General features: G+C 34.8%; 1 protein-coding gene across 4 annotated transcripts in view; it reads left to right on the top strand.

Moving 5' to 3' along the window:
* Nucleotides 1-13,371, top strand: part of BTBD10 (BTB domain containing 10) — a 77,335-nt gene that overhangs the window by 8,018 nt on the left and 55,946 nt on the right. For 2 of the 4 annotated variants that reach the window (XM_063783811.1, XM_016920431.4), the window contains exon 2: nucleotides 12,255-12,412. The exons of the other annotated variants lie outside the window; for them this stretch is intronic. In XM_063783811.1, the coding sequence (XP_063639881.1) occupies nucleotides 12,312-12,412 (101 nt within the window). In that variant the 5' untranslated portion in view covers nucleotides 12,255-12,311. The remainder of the gene's footprint in view (nucleotides 1-12,254; nucleotides 12,413-13,371) is intronic. 4 annotated transcript variants of the gene reach the window in all.

The raw sequence follows: 13,371 nt of genomic DNA, 5'->3' as shown, positions 1-13,371 counted from the left end.
CATGTAGTTTATTCAGTTAACTCCTTTTGATGCACATTCCGATTGTTTTAGTCTTTTACCATTACAAATAATGCCACAGTGAATATATTTGCAAATATGTTATGGAATATTAGTGGAGTTGTATCATCTTTGAAGTAGGACTAGTAAGTGTATGTGTAGTATTGTTGGATATTACAGAATTCCTTTCTACCAGGGTTATATAATCTGTGTTTTTCTTTTTATTTTATTTATTTATTTATTTATTTATTTAATTTTTTTTGAGACAGGGTCTCACTCTGTCACCTAGGCTGGAGTGCAGTGGCATGATCATCGCTCACTGCAGCCTTCACCTCTCAGGCTTAAGGGATCCTCCCACCTCAGCCTCCCAAGTAGCTGGGACTACAGGCATGTGCCACCATGCTCGGCTAATTTTTGTTATCTTTTAGTAGAGATGGGGTTTCACCATGTTGCCCAGGCTGGTCTCAAACTCCTAGGCTCAAGTGATCTGTCCACCTCAGCTTCCCAAAGTGCTAGGATTATAGGCGTGAGTCACTGCGCCAGACCCTCATTTGTACTTTTCATTGGCAGTGTATGCCAGTATTGAGACTGCTTCTCCACAGCTTCACCAACAGAGTATATGGCCAAAATTGGATGTGTTAATTTGCATTTCTTTTATGAGTGAGGTTGAACATATTTTTATGTTTAAGGCCATTTGCCTTTATTTTTCTGAGGATTGCCCATTTCTTTGTGCATTGTCTGTTTTGGAGAAGAGAAATTGTCTTTTCTTTCCTTCTTTAAGGAGCTCTTTATATACTATGAAATTAGCCCTTTTAAAAAAATTACTTGTTTTTAAAACTTTATTTTTTTCTGTGCTTTTTGCAAGTAGTGGTGTTTTTCATAGGCAAATAGGAAAGGCTTTCTCTCCTTCCCGGTTGTCAGTGAAATCACCCATAATTTTTCTAGTATTTGTATGATTCCAGTTTTTACATTTAGATAGTTGATTTCATTTGGAGTATATCCTTGTATGTGGTATGAGGTACGAATTCAGTTTCATGTTTTCCTGAATGTTTATTCAGTTGTCCCAATACCATTTATTAGTGTCTGTCTTTTCTCGATGACTTGAGCTATCACTTCATCATATATTGAAGTTCTTTATGTTTTAGGGCTCTGTTTCTGGGCCTTTAATTCTCTTCTATTGGTTGGTTTGTCTATTCATGCACCACAGACTTTCAATTATTGAAATGAACCTTAATTCAAAGATCTTTGAATATAACAACATTTTTAATTTTATTAAAATGGAATGCTACCTATAGTACCAAGACACAAAGATGTGTAAAATGTTCCTTTGTGAGCAAGTGTTTTGTCTCAGGGCAAATTTTAGATTCCTTAAACTTTTCGGACAGTGCAGACGTAGAACATTTCCGATATCACACTGTTGTGATAATGGAAAGTCGCACTGAGCAGTGAGTGCTACAGTCTAGAACTTGAATCATATTTAATAGAGCCTTTACTAGCCTGTTGAATTGATGGCTGATAGACAAAAATCGGAAAGGAATGGAAGGTAAGGGGAATAATGAATAGGTCAAAATGGAACAGCATAATAAAGGTTATGTGAAAAAACATAAAGCATCATGGAAGGAAAAAATATTGTTTAAAATATTGTCTGACTTTGTTTAAAGGGTGTTGCTTCTTAGGAGTTGACCATAATCTCCTTTGATTTAGGCATCAGCTTCAGGAGCATTGCCTGTATTAATTGATACTATGTCAAGATGGTTTGCTTCAACTAAGGTGTTTCTGGTTTTGAAGTCAACACTTTTTGGTCATAGTAGAAAATTAAAACATTGTTATTTCTTTAGGATATTAAAAAAATACGCCTTTTCAGTTTTAAGAAGGTAGCCTATAAACTAAACAGTGTCTAGTTACTTAACAATGCTAATCATGTAATGTAGGTACTTTGTAAATGCTTAAAATATGGAAAGATTTTCAAACATTTATTGAGCTGTTTGTGATGGGAAAGAAACAAATGAATAACACTTCATTTATTGAAGTGTTAATGTGTTAATTAAGAAGTCAGCAAAATTTGAATAGAAATTCTATAAAAGTGATAAAATGAATTAGCACAAAGATTTTATATCCAAATCACCTCTGGAACATTAAGGGTTGACTGAGCTGACTTTGGAAGTCTTAACATCTTGGTGAATTAGAGATCACCCTTTAAATGGACAACAGGGCTGGGCGCAGTGGCTCATGCCTATAATCCCAGCACTTTGGGAGGCCAAGGCAGGCAGATCACTTGAGGTCAGGAGTTCGAGACCAGCCTGAACAACATGGTGAAACCCTGTCTCTACTAAAAAGAATACAAAATTAGCCAGGTGTGGTGGCACACGCCTGTAATCCCAGCTACTTGGGAGGCCGAGGAAGGAGAATTGCTTGAACCCGGGAGGCAGAGGTTGCAGTGAGCTGAGATTGTATCATTGCACCCCAGCCTGGGTAACAAGAGCAAAACTCCGTCTCTAAATAAATAAATAATGAAATAAAAATAAATAAATAAACCACAGATCCTACTTTTAATGGAAATACCATGCAGTTTTATTAAATCTGTTTGTTAGAGTCTCCCTAGCAGTTATCAAAATGCCTGAAAGGTGCTAAGTACTCAATAAATAAATTTTGAATGAAAGAATAAATAAATTTTATTTTATTTTTAAAAATCTTTTTAATTTTTAAATTTTTATTTAATTTAATTTTTTATTTTTAGACCTGGGGGTCTCATTATGTTACCCAGGCTTGCCTTGAACTCTTGGGTTCAAGCAATCCTCCTGTCTCAGCCTACCAAGTAGGTGGGATTATAGGTGCATGCCACCATACCTGGCCACTTTAATTTTATATGGTGAAATTAGATACTTACAATTCAATTGGTTATAAAAATATCCTGAATAAAGTTCTCAGCTAAGCTTGTCTTGTTTTAACTGTAACAAATCAGAAAAGGTCAAGCCTTAACAATTGAAAGGGCTTCTGTGAGATTTAAATAGGCACATCTTTGAGGAATGTTTTGGGGAAACTTAGGGCTTGTTTGGTAATAGCTTGAAAAATGTTTTCAGGGATGTGATATTTTCTGTCTTTTATCCCCACTATCTTGATATGTATTTCCTGAGAGCATTAGAAATTGAATTGTTATAATTTTTGCTTATTTGAGAGTGAGATTCACATGATTGGTGCTCTTTGCAATAACTAAAACATGAGTACAGGTATATGACAGTATTCTTTTAAGACAACTAAAAGTTAAAGACTGCTTATAAATCTTTGTAATTCTTATTTCCTCTGCACTAGTAAATTATATTAAGTGAAATGTCCTTCAGTTTCTTTCTTCTTCTTTTTTTGTTTTTGTTTTTGAGATGGAGTCTTGCTCTGTTGCCCAGGCTGGAGTGCAGTGGCGTGATCTTGGCTCACTGCAACCTCCACCTCCCAGGTTCAAGCGATTCTTCTGCCTCAGCCTCCTGAGTAGCTGGGATTACAGGCGCCCGCCAACACGCCTGGCTAATTTTTATATTTTTAGTACCAGTGGGGTTTCACCATGTTGGTCAGGCTGGTCTTGAACTTCTGACCTCGTGATCCACCTGCCTCGGCCTCCCAAAGTGCTGGGATTACAGGCGTGAGCCACCGCACCCAGCCTCTTTCTTCTTAATGTAGTTAACATTTTGTAAAAGCTTACATACAAATTGTGCTAGGCTGTGGGAACACAAACCTGAATCATACTTTGTTCTTGCCCTCAAGGATCTTATAGTCTAATGGGGTACATGTGGCAGAAACATATTCTATCAATGCATATGTAGTGACTATATTTAAGCAATCCAAAAAAATTTACAAAACTACACTTAAGCAGTAAAATTAAACAAGGAAGAAAATTTCTATAGCACTATCACCTCCAAACACTTTTTAATAAACCTTCCTCAATATTATCATTTTGAAAATAATATGTAGAAAATTCAAGTAGTATGAAGGGATACAACAAAAAGTAAGTCTCCTTATTCCAGCATTTTCTCAGAGGCAACTAGTTTTAATTTTATGTGATATTTCTAGACATTTTATCTTAACATATACAAGCATGGATGAGTGTGTGTGTGTGTGTGTGTGTATTTAATTTTTAAATTTTCTTTTTTCTGTTTTTTTGTTTTTGTTTTTCTTGTGTGTAAATATGGGATTACATAATGCATATCTGTATCTTGCTTTTTAGCTTAACAATATATTTTGAAATATTTTCTGTATCTGTATCTGTATATCTTATTTTTACTGGTTGCATGATATATTGTGCAGAGTTTTAACCGATAAACTAGATGAACATTTAGATTGGTTCTAGATTTTTTCTAGGACAAATAGTACTGTGTATCATGTCAGGGAGAGAAAGGAGATGTATTCATTATGTATATATGTGTGTATTAGTGTAGTTATACCATGTGTAATTATACCATGTATAATTAAACAAGGGCTGAGCAAAATCTTAAAACTTTTAGTCATGAATGAACTAATAAAATATACACAAAATTTATATTAGGTTGCCTACTAAAGACAGTAAGCATTGTGCCTAGCACTGTGTTATATAAGGTATCCTGTCTAACAGTTTGATGGTTAAAATAATAATAGATTAAATAATGAGAATTGTGTTATTTTCTTCATTTCACATTTAAGGAAATTGCGGTCTTGAATGTTAAGAAACTTTTACACAGTTATACAGGTTTTTTTCTGATTCTAAAACGTCTTCATTACTCACTGTTGTGGCAGAAGTAGAAATGAAAACTCACCAGTTTTCCTTATCAAAAGTTTATGTATGTCGTTTGTGGCAGTGGAAGGATGGCTATTAAGTATGCTTGCTATGGTAATGAGACAGTGTGATTGGGGTTTTTGATCAAAAAATGGTTTCATTATGCCTTGCTGATATATTTGATGCTGCTTTTATGTATTAATTAAAATCATTGCTGATTTTTTCTTTTAAAATTTAAGTGCAATAAAATTATTTCTTTCTGATACACAGTTCTGTCAGTTTTGATAAAAGCATACAGGTGTTTACCACTACCACAATTAAGGTACAGAATAGTTCATCACTCACCAAAATTACTTTGTGCTGTCCCTGTGTAATCACTTCAGCCTTAACTCCTGGCTGATCTGTTCTCTGTCTTTATAGTTTTGTCTTTATAGTTTTGTCTTTCATACATATGAAATCATATGGTATGTAACCTTTGAGTCTGGCTTCTTTCACTTATCTAATGCTTTTAAGATTCATTCATATTTTGTGTGTATTCAATAACTTACCTACCTTTATTATTAGATACTGTCCCTCCTGTCTCTGAATCTCTTTTCAATTTTCTTCAATCTTTCTTGCTCTTTATTCTATGGATTGGGTAGTTTCTATTGATCTGTTTTCCAAGTTCCCTGATGGTTTTTTTTGTTATCTCCATATGCCATTGTACCCATCTAATTTTTCATTCTAGTTATTGTTCTTTTCAGCTAGAGCTGAATTTCCATTTCTTTTGACAGTTGGCACCTCTCTACTGAGATGCCCTTTGTGTCAGTCGTCAAGACAGTGCTCTTCTTTTAGTTCTTTGTATAGGCTTTTTCTTTAATTGTTTGAATATATTTATAATAGGTGCTTTGAAGTCTTGTTTGCTAAATCTAACATCTGGGCCAACTTGGAGTCAGTTTCTGTTTTCTGCCTTTTACTGTTTTAATTTTTTGCATGTCTTATAATTTTTGGTTGAAACCTGGGCATTGTAATATTTTTATGAGGATTTGTTGTTGTTGTTTTGTTATTGTTTTAGAGAATGTTAACTTGCTTGGATTCAAACTGCAAACTTGTTTCCCCTGAAGTGTATAGCAGCTGCCATCTGTGCTTATTTCTTACTTCTTCCAACTACTTACTTTTTTAGCTTGTTTTCCTGGGGGTCAGGGCAAAGGGAAGGCTTTTCTGCACCTGTAATTTGGTGGTCAGCCAAGAATTTGGGCAGAGATTGTACTCACATTTTGGAATTCACCCTCTCTGTGGGTTCTTTACTTCTGGGAATTCCCTCTTAATCTTTACCTGCTAGTGGTGGTCTTTGTCCTCTGATACCCTAACCAGTAAGGGATTCAGCTTTCTGCTGCTGGAGGTGTATACAGTTGGGGAATACATTCAGCTTAGAAAGCATCAAAATCATGTCTCATGCCATGCAGCTTTCAAGGGCAGAGTTCTCTATGGTCTCTGCCTGCTTTTTCTGCCAGGCTACCTGATGTCCCTCCCCTACCTCCTGTACATGTGTATTTTAGCTATCAGCCAGGGATTTGAGCAGAGTTTATGCTCAGATTTTGGGCCTGCACTTTTCTTTGTTTCTTTCACTTCCACTACATCTACCTGAAATTTCAGCTCTGAGGTTTTCTCTGCCACTTTGAGTTGTGTGGCTGCCTGGTTTCCTTCACCATATTTGTGAGGGATGGGGAGGCCACTCAGCAAAAAAACTTCAAACTGAACTCGTGATTCTGTTGCTTCTAGTTGTAGTTTTTCAAGAGTAAGCTCTTCTTTCACTACTGTCTGCTTTTGGACACTTTCCAGTGCTTTTAAATAGTTATTTTTTATAGTATACCTAGATTTAAATAATTGCTTTCTGTTGGAGGTGTGCATGATCACTTCACCTGGCTGTGTTTGCGAGAAGTTTCTTTCCGTCTGTCTGATCTCCTTTTCTTTTAAAAGTTGCTTCCACCTGTTCTTTGTCCTACATTATTATCTGTGATAGTTTGCAATCCCTCAAGCTCTTTCAGTTCTTGATGTTGCTTAAAAATGACTGTTCAGTTCTCTGTCAATTAATTTTTGGATTTATGTTACACTCCATGGGAGAATTTAGAGTAGATTAGCAATCAAGAGGAAATTATAAACATTTTCATGGTGGTTATATCCGTATCATACATTTTCTGTGTTTTTAGTGATACAGTCTCTCTTTTATTCCTAAGGATAGAAGCTCATCAAGTGATCTTTCAGTTTCTGGCCCTTAGAATTCTTCCTCCATGTAGGCCCCTCTGAAGGCCTTCTTTGTCGTTAGTACAAAATTAACTTTGTGAACATTCAGGTATTTGCTCTTTTGTCTGCCAATATCAAGTGATTAATTTGCTCTTTGGGGCTATCTCTCCTCCTTTTGGTCCTTTCCACATAGAGAATGTCATCTTAGGACATTTAACTGACTCAGGTGTTGTCTTGGCTTCCTCCTGGTCAGTCTTTACCATCCATATATTTGGATATTTGGACCTCTGTAGCTGAAGGCAACCCTTGTCGTCTGATTCTGGGATCACTATGTAATTCTATCCTCTTCACTATTCCCCCTCTCTTATCTATCAGGTCTTTCTAGTAATGGCTACACTTGAAATATTTTGTCTACAAAGTTTGAGAGATAAAAATAATTTTACATTAATAGAAAAGCTGTTGTGTAATGACACTATTTAGAGTGTGCTATGGTTTGACTGTGTCCCCAAAAATCCATGTGTTGGAAACTTCATCCCCATTGTAAAAGTGCTGGGAAGGGCCTAATAAATGCTGATTGAGTCATGAGGATGGAGCCCTAATAAATGGATTAATGTAGTTAATTTCAGGAGTTGGTCAGTTATCAAGAGAGCTGGTTATTATAAAAGTGAGCCCAGCCCTTAGTGTTTTCTCTCACCCAAGTTCTCTTGCCTTTCTACCTTCTGTCATAGATGACACAGCATGAAGGCCCTTGCCTCATGCTACTGACATGCTTTTGGACTTTCCAGCCTCCAGAACCATGAGCTAAATAAATTCCTGTTCGTTATAAACTACCCAGTGTCAGATATTCTGTTACAGCAACAGAAAATGGACTAAGAGTAAGATTTTAATAGGATGGATGAAGCCACAAGATAGCTGAGGTTTAAAAGGCACATTGTTGGTAATAAGCAAAAATATCAATTCTTTTTTTTTTTTCCGTTTAAACTCTTTTGGACTTGAAAAAAGTACCAATTTTTATATACCTTGCTTGGTGCATTGGAAATAACATGGGCTTTTTGGTAGACTGGGGTTTTAATCTTATCTCTTAAGATTTCCTCATATATGAAACAGGATAATAATATAGAGTTGTTTTAAGGTTTAAGTAGGAGAAAATATATAAACTTCCTAGAACTTCGATAGTGAAAATAGAATAAGTGGTCTCCATACACTGTGCATTGTCTTTGTTTTGTTTTGTTTTGTTCTTCCATTTATCATTACCATTAATTGATACTACCTGGAAATAGTGTCCCAAGGAGCAATTATTTATTTTGTTACTATAGTCTTGAAGATTCTGCCTATCCCCCAACCCCCACCTCCTGTTTAGACAGAATGTCCAAGAGAAGGGGAAGTAATTGCATCATCTTTTTCTCAGTTAACTTTTGGCAGTCTCCTGAATGCCTGCCCCTAGCCAACAGGCCCAGTGGTTCCAGCCTCTGTACAGATGATTTCTAGATTATTTTGAATTTAAATTTATTTCTATCATGCCTAAACGTAGTAATGAATAGTGACATATTTTCCAGGAATTTTATTTTCGGTTGTCTGGTAATTATTTTTTGATGATTACAAGATCCAAACAACAATAAACTTTAGTTTTTCTGGACATTGGGGATTCAAGTGCCAGATTCTGAAGGACCTTTTTATAGTAAGGAGTTTAGATATAGGAAACGAGGAGCCATTCAGTTTTTAGGAAGGCCGTTCTGATTACAGCAAAGCCAGTAAGGAATTGAATGGTGGTAAGGAGGTCAGCCAACATTTTTACTGATAGATGATAAGGGCTTAAATAAAGGCAGCACTCGTATGAATGAAAGGGAGAGAAGGAGTCAAAAGAAGATTCTAAAGTAGACTTGGTGTGGGGAAATGAAAAAGAAGTCAAGGATGACTTCAAAGTTTTTAGCTTGATGAATAGAAATGACATTAATTGATGTGAGAGGCCAAGATGATGAGACTGACTATTGAAGTTGGGGTGCCTGTTAAATAATTCAGATAGTGATAATGCAAACATAGATTCTATGTAGTGTATAAATCCTGATGTTTGCAAGGGTTTGGTCCTCATTTCTATTTTGTTTGCTGTCTCTCTCAAACCAGCAAGTAGAGAAGAGAGGAAGATGGAATCCTAATAAACACCAAGATTTAATGAGGGTGAAGGATGAGGCAACAGTAGAACTTGAATAGAAGTGCTCCAGGTGGGAGAGAGATACAGGATATGGAATCATGAGAGGTGTCTTTTTTCCCCTTTCTAAGATGAGTTTTTTGAGTACAGGAATAATGTCTAACTTACTTCAGCACCTTGCATATTGGCATATTGTAGTAAATGCTTATAAGTGCTTGAATGAATGAATGAATGAATGAAATCCGACAAATATACTGTCACTGAGAATGGCACAGAGGATGGTTAAAACTGAAGAGATTATCAGATATTACAAAATAGTATATAATATGTGCCAGTGGCCTTTCAACCATTTACAGTTATAACTTAGCTTATTGATAAAATTTAAAAACACTAGCATTTTTGTGTATTTTACACAAACATAAAACACGTTATGTTTGTGTAGGCAAACATAGGCATAGTTTTTCCAAACATCTCAATTTGAATTCCGCTTATTTTTTAGTGTGCTTGTAACCCTATGACTACTGGATGTGAGGGCTGGGGAAAAATCTTTCATGTGGTAATACCTAAGTTTTATTGAGAAATGAAATGTGAATATGATTTTTCAGCTGATTTTTGAGCACCTTTATCTGAACATTCATTACTTTCTTATGGCTTGCTGTGAAATACATGCTGATTAAATAGGATTGATTAGGAAAACATATGGGAATTTCACTCCTGCCACCTGTTTACCATCCAGTGTAATAGTGGTAGAAAATCTGAATCTGAATTTGCCTTGCTTATCTATTCCTTGTAGTTAGCTTTTTGGTCACTGCCACCCATGGTTTAGGATCATTCTTCCCTCAGTGGACATCTGTGGCTATCCTATTCAGAAGAGCATCTGATAGTTAAGGAAAAGGAAGAGATAAAATGCTCTTCAAAGATATGTTAGTCTGTATTCCCAGATATTCTGGAGGCTGAAGTGGGAGGATCATTTGAGCCCAGGAGTTGGAGACTGCAGTGAGTTATGATTGCACCATTGTACTCCACTCTGGGTGACAGATTGAGACCCTGTCTCGAAAGAAACGGCTGGGTGCCATGGCTCATGCCTGTAATCCTACCACTTTGGGAGGCTGAGGTGGGAGGATCACTTGAGGCCTAGAGTTCAAAGAAAGAGAGAAAGAAAAAGAAAAAGAAGAGGAGAGAGAAAGAGAAAGAAGAAAGAAAAGAAGAGAAAGAAAGGTTAATCCCTGAAATAGTTTATACTTGAGGATATGTAGAGTAAGGAAAAATTGTTCTAAATCTCGTTCTACAGAATCTGCCAAATCTCTACATCTTTATTTTCTCACATTGTTTCTTTCTACTATCTTTATACCTTTTGCATCTCTTTTGGTGACTACTTTTTTTCTGACTTTCTCCTTTGCTTCTCCGATTTGTTCATTCTCCCCATTTTCTTCTCTTTGACCTCATCTCTTCAGTACAGATAACTAGTCATAAAGTAAAATAGAGGTTTTTAAAAGTTTTTTTGTAATGAATACATTTTTATTTTTATAATCTAAAATTCAGATGACATTGACATATTTTTATGTTCAAAATAATTCATGGTTTTTATAGTCATCTAATACCTGATTGATTTATGATACAGTCGTTCTTAAGGAAATAACAAATAGGAAATAGGCTTCCTTTTCCAGGAGCATTCAGCAAATAAACTATGTGGCATTTGCTCAGGAATTTGCATCAGTCATAGATTCAAAGGAAGAATTTGAATCAGCAGTTCTTCCTTTCCCCCACTTTTATTTTTATTTCACTCATGGATCTACCTACTTATTTATGTATTTATTATATTAAATGCTCATTTATTATAAAATTTTCAGCTGTTTTTAGAAAGAAGGTACTATGAGAAAAAAATTATAGTAAAATGGTTTCTCTAAAATGAAAATGTATTTTCTACTGATTTTTGATATGAACACAATTTTAATGAGTTTATCTTTGGCATTCTTTGTGAACTTGTACTGCAATACTGTGTAAAACTCAGGAAAGTATAGTATTTTCCTAGTTTTGGAATTTCCCTTTGACTTTTATGTACAACTCTACCTCACCTCCCACCATCAAATCCAGCTTGGAAAAGTATATAGAAGGTATACAGGAGTGGGTGTCAGGAAACCTGAGTTCCAGTCCAAATTGTATAGCTTTGTTTAAATTGTTTAACTTCATTTGGTTTCTCTTTTGGTGTCTGCAATTTCTGAAAGTCAAATCATCTATTTCCAAACAAATACTTTAGTCTCAGCATTTTTCGAGATCAAGATTTTATTCTGTATAGTGAATTATCCTTGTTCTTTATAATACCATTTAGCAGCATTGTGATCTTTGGCAAAGTTACTAAAATTCTGAGGCTTTCTATTCTGTATATGGGGATCATAATGCCTACCTTGCAAGGTGATTGTGAACATTAAATTGGATAGTGAATGTGGTTTAAAAGTGTTTAGCTCAGATATTCTGTAAAGCTGTTGTTAAGTGAGTTTCCTTATCATTTCATTTGACTATAGTAGAAATAGCAGTTACAAGCCTCACATGTGAAAAGGCATAAAGTATATGAATTGTATTGATAAAACATTTTTATGGTTATTGCACTATAAGGAAACATCAGAATGCTTACGTACATTTATTTTTGAGTAAAAATTAAATTTCTATTCAGAGTTTTTAACTTCGTTAAAGGAATAATCATTAAAGAAATAATAACATTGGTTATTTGGTTTTACCACATGCTTTCCTAAGCATCTTAAACTTTTAGTAATTAGGAAATACGTTCCAAGTGAAATTGTGTCTAAAAGAATCATTCTGTGGAATTGTTTTTGCCTTTTTGGTACCATAATGATATTTGGATACATGAGGTACCTATACAGTAGTTGTTTAAGTATATTTACTAAATATAAAGAGCGCATTATTAAACTGTTACATAGTGGTAGCAGATTTAATAGACAAATCAAATGAAAAGTACCTAAGAAGACCTCTGGTGTTTATTTTAATTTGATTTGTGGCATTTGTATGGTTAGTATTTTATAATCTATTCATCACTTTAAAAATATGTCACAATAATATCAAGTCTGTACAATTCTATGACTATTTTATTCTGCGTGGAATAGATTTAAAGGTCAACACTGCTCTTTTATGTAGGTTATGGGTGCTACATGTGTGCTTTCAGAGCAGTAGTGTGAGGAAGCTTGGAGTGGGATGGCAGGACGGCCTCATCCCTATGATGGTAACTCCAGTGATCCAGAGAATTGGGATCGGAAATTGCATAGTAGACCTCGTAAACTTTATAAACATTCAAGGTAGGTAGAAAATATGTATTTCGCATATGAAAGCTCTGCTAAAAACTGATTGTAAAGAATACTACTGCATTTGGTTGTGGCAATTCCTGTCAGAGAATGGGGGCTGTTTTACAAAACGTTGTGAATGTTTATCTGTCTCCATAGATAACTTTTGGAGAAACATTTCTTTTTAATTTTTTAATATTTGTATTTGAATATTTATTTCTGTCTCTAAAGATGGTGAAAATCTCCCTAGTTGACCCCATGAATAAATGCTATAATTTACTTAATTGGGGACTCTCACATGACAGGTTAGTTCTTTGTGTTTAAAACTCTCTAATAGGAATTTATTTTGTGCTCTAAATACATTGTATACCTTACACAGGATAATATATAGATTTATGTCAGTGTTTGCTTCATACGTTTTTAACTATCTGAGTTTAAATTGTGTTGTCATCCTTCTCATTAATGAGAAAAATTAATCTTTCTGGAATGACTCTACTGGTTTATTTAAAGTTTGCTGCGTGAAATAAAATTCATTTCAAGTTTCAGCCCTTCTATCTATTATTTTTAAAACTTTCATTTTCTGCTGTGTAACTTAATGAGGAATGCCTCATTTTGTACACTTTGATCTGAAATTTTAAGATGTTGACAACTCAGAAACCTCACATATTACAGGTATGTAAGCATGTTTTCATAAAGCAATATCTTCTATGAATATTACTTAGGGGATATTATTGAGCATTTAACTTACTTGAATATAAATTTCTCCTTACCACTGATAACAAATACCAGCTTTCTTGAAAAAAAAAAAGCCATAATATTGTGATAATGAAATCGTTTTTGTGATTTTAAAGAAATAGTTCAGGTACTTTATATACTATAGCTAGAAAATTTGAGTGATTGGTACTTTTTAAGTCTCCTGATAATATGTTCACTTTTATTGTGGACTTTTAATGTTATGAGGTCTAAAATGTTAA

The sequence above is a fragment of the Pan troglodytes genome, chromosome 9, assembly GCF_028858775.2.
Source record: "Pan troglodytes isolate AG18354 chromosome 9, NHGRI_mPanTro3-v2.0_pri, whole genome shotgun sequence".
NCBI classification, from domain to species: Eukaryota; Metazoa; Chordata; class Mammalia; order Primates; family Hominidae; genus Pan; species Pan troglodytes.
This window is presented reverse-complemented; position numbering and strand designations above follow the sequence as displayed.